General features: G+C 32.3%; 1 protein-coding gene across 1 annotated transcript; it reads right to left on the reverse strand.

Moving 5' to 3' along the window:
• Window positions 1-5,491: 5,491 nt before the first annotated feature.
• LOC143042290 (bone morphogenetic protein 1-like) lies at window positions 5,492-18,192 on the reverse strand. Its single transcript, XM_076214554.1, has 13 exons — window positions 18,101-18,192; window positions 17,226-17,338; window positions 15,915-16,070; window positions 15,318-15,429; window positions 14,546-14,682; window positions 13,734-13,889; window positions 12,725-12,866; window positions 11,579-11,682; window positions 10,149-10,310; window positions 8,826-8,928; window positions 7,475-7,599; window positions 6,911-7,066; window positions 5,492-6,303 (listed from the first exon to the last, which is right to left on the reverse strand). The coding sequence occupies exons 2-13, from the start codon at window positions 17,281-17,283 to the stop codon at window positions 5,696-5,698; spliced, it is 2,019 nt and encodes a 672-aa protein (XP_076070669.1). The 5' UTR covers window positions 17,284-17,338; window positions 18,101-18,192; the 3' UTR covers window positions 5,492-5,695.
• Between the last annotated feature and the right edge of the window lie 564 nt (window positions 18,193-18,756).

The raw sequence follows: 18,756 nt of genomic DNA on the forward strand, positions 1-18,756 counted from the left end.
TTATATATATGTATTCGTTTATCAACAACGCTTATTGAAACAACTTTGAGTACAATTTTGAACTAATAGTTTTAGTGTAAATTACGGATAGTTGATGGACATATACTTGTAATACCGGCTGATTAAATGTAAGTGTAATTTTGTTTTATTTAAACATACCAAAAAGCTTGGTTGTAACAAAAGGAGAGCAGGCCAGAGTGAGGAGATCCCATCCGACGAGAACGTGACGAGAACATAGGTTTCGTGACAGTGTGATGATACACATATTCTTCAAAAACACATTTCTGAAGTTTTTTCACTTAGCTTCAAAATAACAGAAGGACTGACAGGTCGAGTTCGACTGCTTGTTATTGTTCGAGTTGTCGTTTATCTCCCATGTTTTGTATCAGTAGATATTTGCCCCGGCAGATATCATTATTATGAACATTCCACTAATGGTTATTACATATTATGGTTGTTTAATATCCTTAAATGCATGAAAATACAATGAAAAAAACCCAATGCAAACGAAAAAAAAATGAACGTTTAAATGCAAAAATGATCAAAAATGAATCGAGGATACAATTCTCCATTAAATTCAAAGTATACAAAAAGTTTTAGAAAAAGTACTGAACTTAAATGTGAATTCAAAAAGGGAGAAAAAAAAACATGAAAAATTAAATATTCGAACTTATCAACGACTTGACGAATACATAAATTTTAAAAACTTAGGTAAATACACTCGTATATTTTATTTTACGCCATACATTTTATCACTGCATAATATTTTAGCAGACTTTCTGCTAGTTAAATCGTCAGTTGTTTTGAATGTTCGAGATATGGAGCAACATTAAATGTGTCACTCCCGACAATTCAAAGAGAACAAAGCAAAAAAATTATTGGTTTTAATCAATATTTCCTCATAAAATTATTTTCAAAAGGCAGTCTCGGAATTAAACATTTAAAAGTCATATATGGTTGTACTTTGGCACAACATTTTGGAATTTTTGGGTCCTCAATGCTCTTCAACTTTGTACTATTTCGCTATATAACTATTTTGATTTCAGCGTCAATGGTGAGTTTTATGTAGACGAAAACGCGCGTCTGGCGTATTAAATTATAATCCTAGTACCTTTGAAAACTATTATAAGGAAAATGGCTAAAACGACAGTCATATAATATGCATTACTATCCTTTAAAAAACAACATTATATATACACTTGCGTCCTATCGAACAGGAACAATACAAGTTATGCTCTGAGTAGAAGTTATTGACGTGCATGTTCTCAATTTACCTTGCTCCTTATAGCGTATCATTTATCATTTTGATAAATGGAATTGCATTAATTAGGGTCCTCCATTTCTTTCTTTATTTTATCTTATTTTCAAGGCAATTCTCTTTCTTTTCGATATATGTTTTGCCTATTAATCTATCTTCGTGTTACGCATCTAATAAAATAAAATCAACATGTAACAAATTACAAGCACCCACTCCGCTTTTGTTGATTCACGTTCAAAGCTCAAAGCCGACAATATCTACAGTCGTAAATTAAAAACAGGAAGTGGTGATTAAACTGTGCAGATCAACCACATACTGAACTCTGTGAAAAGTTACTTGAAAATACGAAATTGACTGCAATCGAATTGTAAGAACTGTAGTTGATGAATCTGATTATTGATGGAAAGACTGATAATTACTTAATAATTTATTGTTTAGACTTTTCAGATGATTTTAAGATCAAAATGACCGTTTCAGCCTAAAATTAGCTTAACAGTACTAGTCTCGCAGTAAATATACTTGCAATTTTTATTACATTTATTACCTCTGATCGGCCGGCTGTAATTTTGCTATATGACGGGAGTCGAAAGTTAAGATATATACCAAAGCGAAATCAAACGTATAAGTTGAAACCAAACAAATGATGCAAGTGTTAGTTCTATAATACATATCAACTGATTAAGTTTCATTTCAGAACAAGCTACACATGATGTATCAACATATCTATATCAATATATGTGTCAGAAAATTGTTGGAACAGAAGGGCATGTAAAAACTGTCAGAATGATGAACTCTATTAGAGATAATTTATCGAGTCAAGACGATTTAACAAAAATAACCAGTGGCAGTTTTGGTGAGGGACTGGAGATTAAAGGAAGTGATATAGATATTATGTATGTGAGCAAATGTGCTGAGGTTTGTGAAAGCACATATACTCGTTTTAATCCTGCTAAAACGTATTTTACAATGGCGACAGAAGACACACATCCAGGCTTCACCCATTTACGTGTAGTGCAATGCAATGATCCTAGCGTCTTTAAATTATGCGAAATGAATGAAGGTTATCTGTACTTTTCAAGCATGAGATTAAAAGGACGCATATTACACATGCGTACTCCACTCATTCACGGTCCTTGTATGTCAGACACAAATGGAGAATATGATATTGCATATTGCTTACATAGTAAGTTGTGGATAACACAAGCAAAAAAATGGATGACACGATCACAGAACGCATGGCCAGGGTACGATGTTAAACAATCTATTCTAAGACATGGCGTTCTCTTTGTACCAATAGGTGTTAAAGGATCTATTAAAGAAGATTTAGAATGGCGAATATCGTTTTCCGTTGGAGAAAAACTTCTAGTCTTTACATTTACACATGCACAATTACTTTGCTATGCCCTATTGAAAATTCTTCTGAAAGATGTAATAGATATTGACATAGATTGCAAAGATTTACTTTGCTCATATTTTTTAAAAACAATTCTTTTTTGGATTTCGGAGGAAGTTTCAGTAGCAATATGGAGACCTGAAAACTTAATTAAAAATTTTATGAGATGTTTTAGGAGACTAATATACTGTGTTGAATATGTAGTATGTCCCCATTACTTTATTCCTGACAACAACTTATTTGAGAATAAGATAAAAGGAAACGCACAGAAAATTCTCTTAAATAAGCTAAGTGTTTTGAATAGTTATGGTTGGCATTGTATAGCATTTTCAAAACAAATCCCAAACTTCAATAAATTAGCATTTCACATTAAAAGGGAACCAGTTTCTTTATATGTTAATAGTCTTAAACAATTATTATTTTCAAAAATGATTTTTGCGGATATTCAATCATCGTCTTGTAAGTTTTTGATGGAATCAGTTATACATATAATATTATCTACAAAGAGTTCCAAAATAAAACACTTTTACTTGTACTATATTTCAAAGACGTGTTGCTTACATGACACATTACAAGGATGTAAGGATAGTATTGGTAATAAATCTACATATACACAATACAATACCTGTATAAGTTCTTTGCTACGAAACATTCGCCATAATGCTGTAACTGGATGGCTGAAGTTAGCTTCTTTCTTCTATTATACCGAACAGCATATAAAAGCCATTGAACTTCTTCAGTATTCTCTACTAAAATGTTCATCTGAAAAACTTTACCCGTTCATGAATTTGTCGCATATTCATTATGATTTATTCAGTTCGTACTTGTTTCGGCAGATGCCTGTGGTTATTGTGTTTAAATATCTGCTATTAGACCAAGTGGTGTTTCTTGCAAATTCTTTGTTGATACCGGAAGAATTAAGAAAGGTAGTAAAAACTACTACGTGTATAATAGCGCCAGTAGTATTTGCGCATATTCTTCTATTTCTATGTCATTATCATCTAAACAATTCTAGAAAATGCCTTATTTCTCTCCAAGATTTACAATTGACTATAGGAGAAAAATATTTTATAGCATGTTCCTATCAGGAAGCTATATCATACAACATCATAGGAATAGCTTATCAGTTAGTAGGTGATTTACCATCAGCAAGACAAGCATTTAAACGATCTATAAGATTATACGCAGATCAGGATGAAAATAGTGCGTTTTGGAGATTGTCGTCGATAAGCGGACTGTACCAGAGCTAATGTATAATAAACTTAAGATACTAAATACTTCATTTTTTCTTCATGATTTTAAACTTTAATCATATTTATTTGTTTGATGTGAACTCCAGTATTAAATATTTCATCAATTGGGATTCTTTAATTTGTGTCCTATTATGCGATTTGTTCTGTTTATGCCAATAATGTTATACATACAACAGACCATTTTACTTTGATAACGGACGTAAAGCAGATAATGACATAAACATAAAATTGTGCAAAACGCATAGCGGGATATGAACACTTTGAACAATATACAGAGATTTTACACAATGTCTTTTCAAGCCCTAATTCAGTAAAGCTAGATTTTAGTCAGCCATAAAACTAGGTTAAATCTACAATTTTTTACATAAGAAAATGCATGTATCAAGTGAAGACTATGGTAGATACTTTCCATTACTTTCACGTGTTTGTGTTTTTAATATTAATTTTTCTCGGAGTTCTTTATTTTTTTAATTTTACTTTCCACCAGGATTTATTTGACAAAATAGAGAGAAGATCATAAAAGAGCGAAGAAAGATACCAGAGGGACATACAAACTCATAGATTGAAAATGAATTAATAACGCCATGGCTAAAAAAGAAAATGACAAACAATAGTACAGAAGACAAAAGATAGAAACTAAAGACTTAGCAACACGAACCCTACTAAAAAACTAGGGGTGATTTCAGGTTGTCTGGAAAATTAAGGTAAGAAGATCCTGCCCACGTGTGGCACCCGTCGTGCAAAGGGGCCTTTGTTTATCATCAATTAATATAAAGAGAGACAAGGATTTCAAACATTAAACAGAAAATAAATCATAAGTCTGTCAATAACGCAGATTTCTGCAACAAAGATCATTAAGACAACAGAATATCTGGCGATTTTCCTGACACTTAACAACCCTTCTAATATATGAAAAGTTACAAAAATACAAAAAAGGATACATAGAAGAGCTTAAATGGTTCAGGTCAAATTTGTCACAGGGCTTTAGAGCCTTTGTTTGACCAGAAGCGGGATCAAACCCGTTCTAGTAAATTATACTATCCAATTTAAAGTTTTGAAGTGCTTTTCTTGATTCAACTTACTTACGGACACGCATTCAAAACGAATCAGTTAAAATTGAATGATATATAACTAAATGACGAAGTTCATGTATATGCCCAACAGAGTTCTTAAAAAACAAAACACATTGGTAAATGTTCATGTGTCGAAGAATTTGAAACCACAATATTTCGACTCTCGACTTGTGAGCCTTTTTAATTTAGAAAAGAGGCCAAATATACCAAAGGGATATTAAAACGCACTAAAACAAACTAACAAGGACTAAACATGAAAAACGATCAAAATACAAACACTAGACTAATAACACATTGTAAAACACAGCATGAAACACTAAAGACGTAGCAAGACAAACCCAACCAAATACCAAGGTGACCCCGTTCGACATTTTAATACCCAACAACTTTTCCCCAACTTTGTGACTATTAAATTGAATATGATTATCAAAGATAAAAACAATATATTCACATATGTAAATTACAAAGACAAGGTGAAGGTTGTTTGATTATCAGTACCAAAATAAAAGCATGATATTGTGTGCACCATTTATCTCATTTAACAATGTTTAAAGACTTCTGTCATATTGTCCTCAAACGATATCCTCTGATTAAATGTTTGTATCTATATTAAACATGATAACGTATTGTTTGCGTTTTGACCCTGTTTTTTTTCTTTCTAAATTTCACCTTTGAGTACTAGAAGGTTTTAATAGTAACACTTATAGAAACGAAGTCATCATGACATTAGCTGTGGTGGCATGGTATATTCAAAAGGAGGTGGGACATTATTTGGATCAAACTGTAGTAGAGACGGGTCACTTTTATATGTTTCTTCCTGATTCGGATCCGTATTTATTGGCGTAACTACACCACCCTCCTTTTGTTCTTCTTCGAATTCCTTGTAATCTGGAGGTGGACTTCTTTGCTTCATATGGTGAATTAATGGAGGAAGATTTTTGGAATGATTTGAATTGGTAAATTCAGATTTTGATGTCAATTCTGAATCGGATCCGTTAGATACATTGTCTATTTCTTTCAACTGATTTCTACCAAGGGCTTTTTGAAGACGGTTTCTTTTTTGTTGACCCTTCCATGTGTCCATTATATATTCTGGTTTGATTTTTGGTTGCCGTGCCTTTATGACAATCTGACTTGGAAATGTTTTCCTTTCAGGAGGATGCTGCTGAAAGTTTGTAGTTGTTGGAATAGTCCTCCTTTGTCTAGAACGGGATTTCAGTTGACAACAGACACAGAAGAAAATAAAGAGTACAATAAAAATACCAACACCTAGACCAATTCTCCAATTATTGCTGCTCTCTGATGAATCTTCTTCCGTCTGAACATCTGAAAATACACAAACACTGATTATTTGTTTGGTAGTTTTGTCCATAAAAAAATGCATAAACGTTTTAATTGCCATGATGATTGGAATTTAAATTTAATATAAAAATAGACATTAATATGATGATAAAATTGTGAATTGAAATGGGGAAATAGACAAAAACTCGACCAAAGAGTAGATAACAACCGAAGGCCACCGATGGGTCCTCAAAATAGCAAGGAAGTCCAGCACCAGGAGGGTGGTCTCAGCTGGCCGCTAAAAAAATGTGTTCTAGTTTAGTAAAAATGGACGTCATACTAAACTCCAAAAATTTAAATGAACTAAAATTTGAAAAAACCCATATAAGACTAACAAAGGCCAAATGCTTCTGGTTTGGACAGGCTCAAACATTGGGGAGGGGGTAAACATAATTATGAGTTCTCACCCCCTTTTTACCTCTAGCCAATGTAGACTTAAACAAAACCACAACAATACGCTTATTTTCAACTCATTTTTTTTTAATTTTAAATGTGTGTTAAGGTAACTCACATGTTTTGATTACATATTAGTATATTTACTTAATGTCATTTATAACTAATCATAATGTTATCATACATAAAAGTGTATTACCTGACGTGTAATATTCTAGTTCCCATCCAGTATGAGTCACAGAATAATCTGTATGGAAATGAATTAAAATGTATCTTCCTTTTGTACTGCTAAAATACAGGTTTGTCATTTCTCCACAATATAATTGTATTTTATTATCTTCATCCTCACATGCACCTAGTAAAAATATGCAGAAGGTTATGATAGCATTCAAAACTGTTTTTGACAATTTATACAAAATGAAAGGTGACTATCTTTACTAGACACATTTTACACGAATAGCAGTAGCGCACTGTGCTACAAACGAGATCATCACTTACTTTCATTTCGCTCAGATTCTTAGGAATAATTTTGAATTTTAAAGTCAATATTAACACCTCAAAACATCAACAGAAATTGTTGGTTGAAATGAATTTGGTTCGTGCTATCATTTCCAGTGAGATAAATTATACGTCATATAGCTGACGTTTGCGCACTGCTACCCTGTGTGTTTTTAATGGTAAATAATTCTGATTAAATGAAGAATCATGGTCAAAAGACTAAAACGTTTCAATAATTTGTAACCTAACATCTTTTATGACTTACCTGCATATACTTTGAAATAATCATATTGGCATGAAGTGGCGCTTTCTATATTAAACGAAGTGAACTTGATGTTAATAGTGTTTGGAGTTGACCCTGTATCAATCAGCCAATAGGAATCTAAGTCACTATAATGATATAAAATAATTAAAACATGTGTCGTTTGACTATGCATAATTGTAAAGAAAGTTATCATTCGATACATAAAATCAACAATAGTATATCGCTGTTCTAAAGTCATAAATCGATTGAAAAAAAACCGAATCGGGTTTACAAACAAACAATCGAGGAAAACCTATCAACTAGAAAAGTAAAACAGCAAAACAACAAAACACTAAAATGCAACAAAAAAAAACCCAACAACAAACCAACAATGCTGACCACTGGTGTTTTCCAAACACCTAACATAACTAAACGTTGACATAATTATTTCATTCACGATTTTATAGAATACTACGTGTCGTCTTTTTCTCTCCTAGCAAATTAGTCTTAGATATGGCGCGGTCATTCAAAATATGGTGTACAATTATCAGTTAATTCTCAGACTTAAAATTCGACCAATTAAAATGCTGGATTTGTTGGTTCGATCACACGGTATGTACTCCGAGTACCTATTGACGTAAAATCACAAAAGGCCCTGGTATCTTTGATGAGTTTTTACATCTGATCCCCTTATGGGGCATTACTTCCTGACTGCTCTGAATACCTATGTCTATCGATAAATTTGTCTTTGTTGATTAACTCTTAGTTTTTTTTTACTATTTATTACTTTTCGGTCATGATGTTGCTGAACATTCTCCAATTAACTTTTTGTTATTTTTTGTATTGTCCCATTTATATTTTTTCTTTCTTTTTCTCTTATTTGAATTCGTTGAAGCGTCTCACAATCTGGCATTTTGGGAAAACCAATATCGCAGTGTATATCAAATGTAGCGGTTACGTTATAAGCACTAGTAAATCAATTTTAATTTGATAAGGTCAGTTTGATCCTAAATCTTTCAAATTTTATTTACGTCTTAATTTACAAATTGCATCGTACCATACTTTTCTGTCTACGAAGAAATAACATAAAAACTGTGGTGAACACAGAATAACGCGCATAGTCATTCTGTATATTTCTATTATAAATTCCACTCCAACGAAGCAGGAATAAATCATGAAATATGTTGTTTTTTTCTATGGTCGGGTTGTTGTCTCTAAGGCACATTGCCCATTTCCATTTTCAATGTTATGACGTCACGGTCATATAACAGAACTATGTATATGAGCTGATAGGCTAACACTTTCAACCAATCAGAACACGCGTCAAATCCAAAATTAAATAAAGATAACACTGAATACTGGTATAACTTACTTCGAGTAAGAAGACGATCCATAACCTACATGTGACTGTAAGCTCTGTTCATTACTTGTAGCAGTTAAATATACATAACCAGTTGGTACACAAGTTGGAATAACTGTTGAATGAAAAGACATAATACTCTGGACATTGATAAAAGAAGACATGTGGTAGAAGTTTATACTACATACAAACAAGTCAACATAATTTATTTTTAGAAAAGCAAGCATGCTTTCGTGAGAAAATTCACATACATTGTTGGCTTTTAAATATTCGACTTTGGACGTTTCTAGTGAAGATAACCCAGAAAAGCACTTTGGAAGCATAAAATATATAACGTGTTGTTTTTATATTTTACATATGTTCCATGGCGAGGAGGGCGATTTTATTCCAACATACTGGCATATTTCTGTCTGTTGACTTTAAAAATATCCTTTACTTACATGGCAATAATATTGTCAAACAAAAAATGTTTTAGAAACAATGAACCGGAATTGACCTAAATTGACTGCAATATCTAACTGGATAAAAGTTATAATTTGATGTGCTGATTGAATAAGGAATAAATAGTGAGAGCATACGTCGGACAGTAAATATCATATCGAAATATTGAAGAATTAGAAATTACCGTTAAAATACAAATAAAGTATTTTTTTCTTATTCTCGATAATTTTCTGACAGTTTATTTTAAGATTGATTTCAACTTTTACAAGTTTTACGCCTTTTTCTTTCGATCAAGTACAATGTGCATGGACTGCGAAAATAGATTTACTACGTATATGACCCGGTTGGTTGGTTATTAATTAGAACGAATAATCCAAAATTGCTGTCGCATGAAAATGCAAGTTAGATAACTTCCATATTTAAATTAATTTATCTTCAATGTTTCTGTTCGAAGTTTTGTGCAAAAAATACACGCGATTAAAGAATCGTCCTTAAGAACCTCTCTTAACTTGTTTTTATAGGATAAAAAACTGCGCATATGCTATGAATATATATCTGTCAGTGTGTATAAGGAACAAAATGTTTTGCATTATAATTGTGTTGCACTCTAACTCCAGGTTTATAGCATATACTCCTGGAGTGGGGTTTACAGAAACAAAATGTCTGGCTGTTTACCTGAAGATTAAAAAAACGTTTACCAGACTGAGAACAACATATCAGATTTGCATATCCTTTTTCTTTTAATGTGAACTGTGCTGCGACTGTTTCTTAAACAGGTCATTAAATACAAGGGCAATTTAAGATTACCCGTACTTATGTTTATTGTCAATTTTCTACGATTTCCATCAGAAAAAAACCTGGATATTTCAAGCTATAAAAAAGAATCTATCTCACCTGTTGCATTTTCCAAATAACCAATTGAAAATCCAGTATCTGTTGTTGATCCGTCAGTTTCGAATTTGATTGTGATGCTACTTCCGGTAGACAGCACAGATGAAGACAATGAACTATAAGTCCCTGAATACGACGCTAGAGAAACGTAACCTGAGTTGGGTCCTATATTAAAAAAAATAAGAAAATATATATATTTTTTTAAATGACATGGAACTGGTCATTCGACACAAAATAGAGAGTTATTTAAACACTTGGGAAGTAATTCTTATCAGGTATTATTACAGCTAGTAAACCATCGAGAACTAAATTTAATAAAACGTAAAAAAAATTAACAAATAGCTATGAACACAAATGACGTGCTTTCTAACATAATATACATTTTAATCTCTTACTTTTGTTCATCCTTTTTCTCTTGCCGAATAAGCCAATAGTCAACCAAAATACATTGAATATGGTATAACAAGGATTAAAGGTAGGATGATAACCTCATTGTAGCATAACCAGTAGTAAATATCTGAGTATAAGGGTTTCAAATAATGTCTGCTAAATAAGTATTCAAACTACTCTTGGCGAATGCTGCTCAATGACATTTAGTCATTTTCATATTTGTTATTCAGTTTTCAGTCTTTCTAACAATATCACCTATTTTGTTTTATAATGATGGTATTGCAGAATTACTGACAACATTGAAAAAAATCAAAGACAGAAGTGCCATCTTCGAATGTCCAATCTTACAACCTAGTCCTTGCTTAATCATGTTGCCCCTTGGTGGAGTTAAGGCCACTAAAGATGTTCATTCACCTTGTTATGTATTTGTTTAAGTCTACCAAGATCATGCCATTTGTATCCTTCTTTCTCCATCTTAACTGAAACGTTTTGTCTTCAGGTGTATCTAATTTTGCATCTACCACGCTTTCCATAAAGCGAGTGGGGTCCACTGTAAGACTTGCCTTGTAATGCAGTAATTTTGCGTCGTCAGTGTGAGCCCTATCAGTCTCTACTTTCTCTTTTTTGAACTCTTCATCAAATGGGGATTCGTTTGTATTTTCCCACGGGTTTTGGTTTAATATCTGCTCAGGCCATTTGATGCATCCAAGACATTTGTTAATGAAGGCTTATTGTTTTTCAAGCATGTAACTTTGATTTTGTTTTTCAAGTCTCAGCTCCATATTAGAGTGTGGGTTTCCACTGATTGACAATGTGTGTTCTGCATTTATTATCGACTCCTATTATCCAAATGAAACGTTTTAGGTTTTGCATCAACACCGGGTGGCTTCTTAAAAGGGACGTAAAACACTGCTTATCGTGTACCAAAAACTAAACCACGATATCAAATTCAGACGGTCTCCACATGGTTGCTTTCTTTCAATATTATTCTTAATTAAAATATTATAGGAGGTAAGATAAAAACAAAAATGCATCGTTCTCACCATCATATATTGTTAAGGTATCAGTACCATCAGTGTTTATCTGGTATGGAAATATTTGTACTCCTTCTGATGGAGCAGTGATAATCCACCAACATTCAAGATTACTGAAAAACAAAAGTATCTCTCAAACTATTGTCTTTTTACTAGTACATGTTGAAATTGGACTTTCAACTAGTTACTAGAATTAGTTTTCAGTAACTTAGAGAACTCTAAGATTGTTACGTTAAATTGTCGCTTTTTGTCATTTTTTCGATTTATTTGTGTTGAGTTCCAACCTAACAAGTCAAATCATTTTGAATGATTTTAAGTATATATTGTTCCGGTTAAAAATTGAGAACTAGAAAACGGTTTAATGCCTCTACATTATGTATATAGGCTACCTGCGCCAAACAAGGAGATTGTTGTACGTTGTTGTCTTTGGTTGCTGTCTGGCATACATGTTTTTTTTTTTATGTTAGAGATATTATAGATAGAAAGTATCTTTTTCCTTTTATTGATTTCACAGTTTGTTAGCACGGGTTTTCATAGCTTAGTATACGGTATGTTACCCTTTATACTGGATGTCGTACAGTGACATTAAGTTTTTTTATGTTGGTGTTATGTTGGTTTTGTGAATGATTGCCTCACTAGCATTCATACCGCATCTCGAGTTCAACGCTTCGATTTCGAATGATTTATAAATAAAAAAAAACTGTTTAATTCTCTGTAAATAATGATTAAATAAAACAATTCCGTAAGAATTTTAAGTATAAAGCTCTCAAAGGTAGAAGTACATTTTTTGATAATGTTTTGTCATATACCTCGTCATATACCTCGTCACGTATTGAAATATTTATACATCTTTGGCTTAACAGTTTGGTTTTAAGCGTTCCCAGTGAATGTAAATCCAGAAGTGTTTAGGGCAATTATAGAAGATATCAATATTATGATATATTAAAGACTGGTATGTGTAACTGACATCAATAGACCTAGTTACGTTCTATTGTGGACCCTTACGTGTATACATGGGTACTTTTTCTCACTTCTTTATATTTTACCACCCGATTGCTTCATTTTCTTAATTTTAGGCCTATATATATGTGTCCTTAATTTTCTAGCCCTTTTTTCTGCACTTTTCGTCCCCTTTTCTCTATTCTGTAAACCTACTTGGCGTACTGGCCTGGATAACCTGGCGATGTGACATACTGCACTGTAACATTGTCGGCTGTGAGACGTGTTGGATTGGTCTCGGAACCACACGAACTAGACGATCCGGCCAATGTAGGAATAGCACTACTGGCAATTGCACCTAAAACAGAGAGATATCATTGGATATTAAAAGAATTAGTGGGTGACTTAATACATGTAAGTGGGTATCACTTTAAGTCTAATTAAACTTTATATAATCGGCGGGCAGGTCAATCTGTTAATGAATCAGAGGGCAAGTCAATATCTGATCAAAGTCAACGCACAAGTCATTATGTCATTAACACATGCGTGCAAGTCAATAAAAATCAGAGTACGAAAGTCACTATAAGTATAAAAATCAGCCCGCAGGTCAATATGTTATTTAGATTAGCTTCACCAATGTAATGTTAATATGCTATGTTACATAGAGCCATTGGCCTCCAGATATATAATATCATATTATTAATTCGTATATTTTAACAAATTTGATTCGTTTAGGGATAGTCACATCTATAATACTAAAATTACGAGGTCCAATTTGTCAGCCGTCATCACGTAAAAACGACGAATCAAAGAATTCAACTTTATATACAACTAATATAGTACAAAGGTGTAAATTAAAAATTACACCACTCCAGGCCCTTTTGTTTTCCACGTAATTAATATTGCCAATTATTAGAAAGTTCCGGGTCGAGTCCGATACCGATACCAATAGTATAATCACCTGTTACCTATTACCTTATCTGTACGTTCCGCATCTGACAGGCGCACCACCAAACGGTGTATTCAGGATTAATATGCTATATACACGGGTCATAATCACAAGGTTGACACTACTAAATTGTCAAATTGTTACTTCAACTTCATTAAAAACTACCTCAACCAAAAACTTTAACCTGAAGCGGGACAGACGAACGAACAAACGGACGAACGGATGCACAGACCAGAAAACATAATGACAATAAATTGGGCATACAAAATAGCTTACTTGTTCCAAGGTATTTCAGTGTCAATATGAACCCTCTGTCAATGCTGTTGATAATTGGAGCCTTAAATTTTACTTTGTTTGTAAGTGCACCAGATGCATAAACAGAAACAAGAGTATCAGGTAAAAATCCACATAGTTGATAAGTTATTGTCGAACCTAAAAAAAAAATATGTGAATTGATAGACATTACAACAATACTTTATAAACCGCTTTCTGAAGTGTTAACTTAAGAAATCCTTGAGGTTTCATCCAAAAAGAAAAATGAATTCCGCAGTGACGGCCATTTTGGAAGACAGAAGATTTTATCATTAGCAAAAATATTCGAATGATCTTGTATAGTTACATGTATATAGAAAATTAGGCTTGTAAATGTTTAACAGGTTATGTATACACCAACTTTCAACACCAAGGTATATGAACTTATTATAATAAACTCGTTTTGATTATTTTATGCATATTCAATGTTTATTACCCTATAATAGAAATAGCAATATTACAAACTTATCTTTAACTTGACAATACAACTTTTTTTATCTGATTTAAACACTAGAATCATTTATTCCGTGGTTTATTGTTGGCGGTTAAGCCTATTTTAGAACAATTATTCTTCGTCATGGTGAAAGAAAACTACTTATACACTCAGGTTAATCCCCTAATTTCTACATAATAAAGTGCCTGTACCAAGTCCGGAATATGACAGTTGTTATCCATTCGTTTGGTGTGTTTGTGCTTTTGATTTTACCATTTGATTAGGGAATTTCCTATTTGAATTTTCCCAGGGGTTCAGTACTTCTTCGTGATTTTACTCATACCTTCCCAAATTGATAAACCGTATTCCGTTGTCTGATCACAAGTGTAGGTTGAGAAATCATCAAAGTCTGCATATACAATATTTATTGAGAACTGGGCATTTGCATTGGAGCTGATTGTCCATTTGCAGGTTGTGTAACTAAAAAGAAAGAAGAATTATAACTGTACATAATGTATTCGAATATTATTTTCATAAATAAAAATCTCCTCTTTTTTATTGTAAGAATGCTATGATAGCCTTTTTTCATTATTGCGAAATGTGAATATGTTCCTGTATCCTTGAACTATGTTAAAATGTTAGATCTGAACTTTTGTTTTAAATATAATCAAAGGACAAACCGTCCTGACTGTAAACAATGGCTTCAGTCTATGTTTTTCAAATATAAAACATGTATGTTTTATGTCTGTGTCATTTTGGTCTCTTGTGGACAGTTGTCTCATTGGCAATCAAACCACATCTTCTTTTTTATATATGTAGTCTACTGATATTTATATCTATTTTAATTCAATGACAAGTTTAACAGTTTACACTTGATTTTGAGCATCAAATTTTATATATAATATACCAATGCTTACTGAAAATGTATTGTCAAAATCTTGTCAATTTTCAGGAATTCAAAATGGCGGCTTGCTCTTAAGCTACACTATGGAGTAGGAACGAATGAGAAGCGCTAAAAGAAAGATGTACACAACGTTTCCATTACAACATGTACAATTGATTGCTTGTGCATAAAAGATTGAGTGCCCAAAATAAAAATTGAACACATAACTTACAACGAAGTGCTTATTGGCTGATTAAAGGTATTTAAAGCATACTGTTTTTCAATATTTACTGATGTTTCATCTAGTGTTATGGTTTCGCCACAGTTGGGTTTTATAATGCTGTCTGAAAAAGAAGATAAAAAGCATACTAACATAACTAAACAAATTAAGTGAGTGATGCACAATTTGAATATGACGTCATCACAACACGGACCAATAGAATCAGGAAGTCTTGCTACTTAGAAATGAATAAACAATTTTAGCTAGTTGTCTGTTCGGCTGAATAATTTAATGGTTTTATAGTTTTTGACATACTATTTTTTGTATACAAGTAGGTATTTTTTCTTTATTTTTAATATTTTACCACCCCATTATTCTCTATTCTTTATTTTCTCCCTGTTTTTATTTTCTTTTGTTTGTTCCGATTGCTGAGAATCGGTCGCCTATTATTCTCTGTTTTGATAAACCGCTTCTTAACACTCATACAAGTTATCAAGATGAAAAAAAAGTTCAAATCAAACCTAAAATCAAAACCAATGAATGAAAAGCATTCGTCGAGTGGTTTAAACATATTGTATGTATGAAAAGACTTAACAACATTTTTCTTACCTGATATAGCGATATACTGTATTTTAAATCCTGACCACATGACTGAAGAGTCCGACGTAAACCTCAAAAACAGGTATTGTCCACTCGATATGTAAAATCTATCATCGTAACTTCCGGTATCTATGTTAGTACCCATATTTGACGACGCACTCTCTCCTAAAATATATTCGAAAATGAGACTCAGTACTGTACTAAACCACTGATCGGCAAAAAAAAAAAAGCAAGGTACATACTAAATTAATGATTATAAAAAGACATCAGTAAGGAAATAATAATGATAATGCTTATGACAATATGGATTTCAATGGACACCAGCTGTCAATTTCATGTTCACCGATTTTACTCAAATTCTCATATTCGACTTGTAACATATTAGAACATATATTGGAATAAAAAAAGTCTAAAATAAACAATTTACGATGCATAAACTCAAAATCTGTGTTTCGTGTGTATTTCAGTCTAGACGACATCTAATTAACCATCCAGATGACCGGTCGTCGTTTATATAACCCTTTGTAAACATAAACATAGATATAAATAGATAGCGAACTCGTGCAAGTTGATTTTTCTACAATTATAGGTGTTTTTCACATTACAGGTTTAAACAATATGTTGATAATCGTTTTTTTCCAGTATAAGAATATGTTTTAATTTGTAGATCGAACCAGTCAGGGAAGTGGGGTACCCTTGTTTCACTTTCAATGTTGACATTCTGTTCCTTTTACTAGCTGAAGACGCCTACTTCATGCGTAACTCATCTCTAGCTAAGAAGTTCAATTAAAGTTCACATTACGGTTTTAATTAGGTAGAACTATTCACTTGAAAAAAAGTCAAAATAAGCTTGAAAACTAAACGTGTTACACTTGTATATAACTTTGTCGGCCATTACGTAAATCATAAAAGATCTCGTATCATGCTTACGGTTAACGCTTTTACAATCCTATAAAATTACTAAAAGAAGCATTTAATTCTTATAATTACACTTTTTTGTTAGGATGATGAAAATAGGATTTATATCAAGATTTTCTTTTATTTACATGACTGTTTTTTATGCACGTTATTGTGAGAGCTCGTGTCATCATGAATGTTAAATTTCGTAAATTTCATTTTGAAATGAAGGTTAATTTCAGAATGACGTAAGATTGCTATTAGTCAATCAAAATAACGTATTATGATGAAACATACATGTATGTAATAATGAAGACATATAATTCCATGTTGAAGACCGTAATTGGACCTATAATGGTTTCCTTTAACAAATTGTGACTTGGTCTCATTGGTACCACATCTTCTTATATCTATATAACTTACCATCATAAACTGTCAATTTATCGTAGCTTGTTTCTAAATTAAAGGCGAGGTAAGTCATTGCAACTTTATCCGATGCTGATCCCGAGTCGATCTTCCATTCACACGTGAGAGAACTAGAAACATTTGAAGTGGTATAAAAAACTGCAGTTTTTAACAAGTCAAGTACTTTAAAAAGTAGGTAATCCAAAGCGGAAATCAACACCATTAGGTAAAGAAAGATAGACATAAGGACTGCTGCTCTTGTTTTTGATTTTTTTCGTCAGATATTCAGCATCCTCTGGTTTTGTCTCAGAAGTGCCATTACTTTTTTCCCCGTCAAGCCCTGCTTTCTTTTAATGATTTTATTATATTTAGTTTAAAAGGCCACTTTAAAAGTCTTATTAAATCTTATTGTTATTTCTTCATATCTTTTTGAAAAAAATAAGTGTGAATGTTAAATGAATGAAAAATCAAGAGAGAATCTTTTTCCACAAAATAGGTTATAATATCTATAAAAAAAAACAACAAGGAAACGGGCCTATATTTGTTTATATAATATCAAGTTATTAATTTCTTATGAAAAGCTTTTTAAATTTTGAAACAGAGTAGCGACTAACCTTATTGGTAAACAAAAGCAAAGATGTGTGCAGATCAGGGTCAACATCAATGCATGTTATAAGCAGGTCAATAATATTTGGCGAACAGGTATCGGTTGTTGTCTCTTTGACACATTCCCATTTCCATTCTCAATTTTATATACCATTTTGGTACTGTACGTGTAATACAGTTCACACCTCCGGAATCTCCTATATAATCAACCATATTTTTTCCCACAAAAAGGGGGGATTATATGGTACCATAGTAAGTACTTGGCAAGCTTTTAAGGTACCACTTACTTAGCATAATTTGATGGATAACCGTCAGTAGTGACGGTCTTATAACTGTTAAAATCCGCAGTTAGAGTCGATACTAGACCTGCACAATCTCCAGAAACTACAAAAATAAATTCATTTCATGTATTTAGTTTTCTAAAACTCAAATGACCATTATAAAAATCAAATAGCTACATTGTATATAGTAAAGCCAGGCAAGATTACAAAGAGACATTCCGACATATCTTATAGAAGCAATCCATGTATTTTTCAAAAGCTTATCAATATAAATTTCGCACACCTTTACCAGATTTCAATTTATTGTTTATTTTAAAATATTTCTACATTAAATATAATATTTTGTCTTTCATAATTTCAGTAAACTTTTATATATTTATACATCTTTGGCTTAACAGTTTGGTTTTAAGCGTTCCCAGTGAATGTAAATCCAGAAGTGTTTAGGGCAATTATAGAAGATATCAATATTATGATATATTAAAGACTGGTATGTGTAACTGACATCAATAGACCTAGTTACGTTCTATTGTGGACCCTTACGTGTATACATGGGTACTTTTTCTCACTTCTTTATATTTTACCACCCGATTGCTTCATTTTCTTAATTTTAGGCCTATATATATGTGTCCTTAATTTTCTAGCCCTTTTTTCTGCACTTTTCG

This window comes from Mytilus galloprovincialis, chromosome 8 (assembly GCF_965363235.1).
Source record: "Mytilus galloprovincialis chromosome 8, xbMytGall1.hap1.1, whole genome shotgun sequence".
NCBI classification, from domain to species: Eukaryota; Metazoa; Mollusca; class Bivalvia; order Mytilida; family Mytilidae; genus Mytilus; species Mytilus galloprovincialis.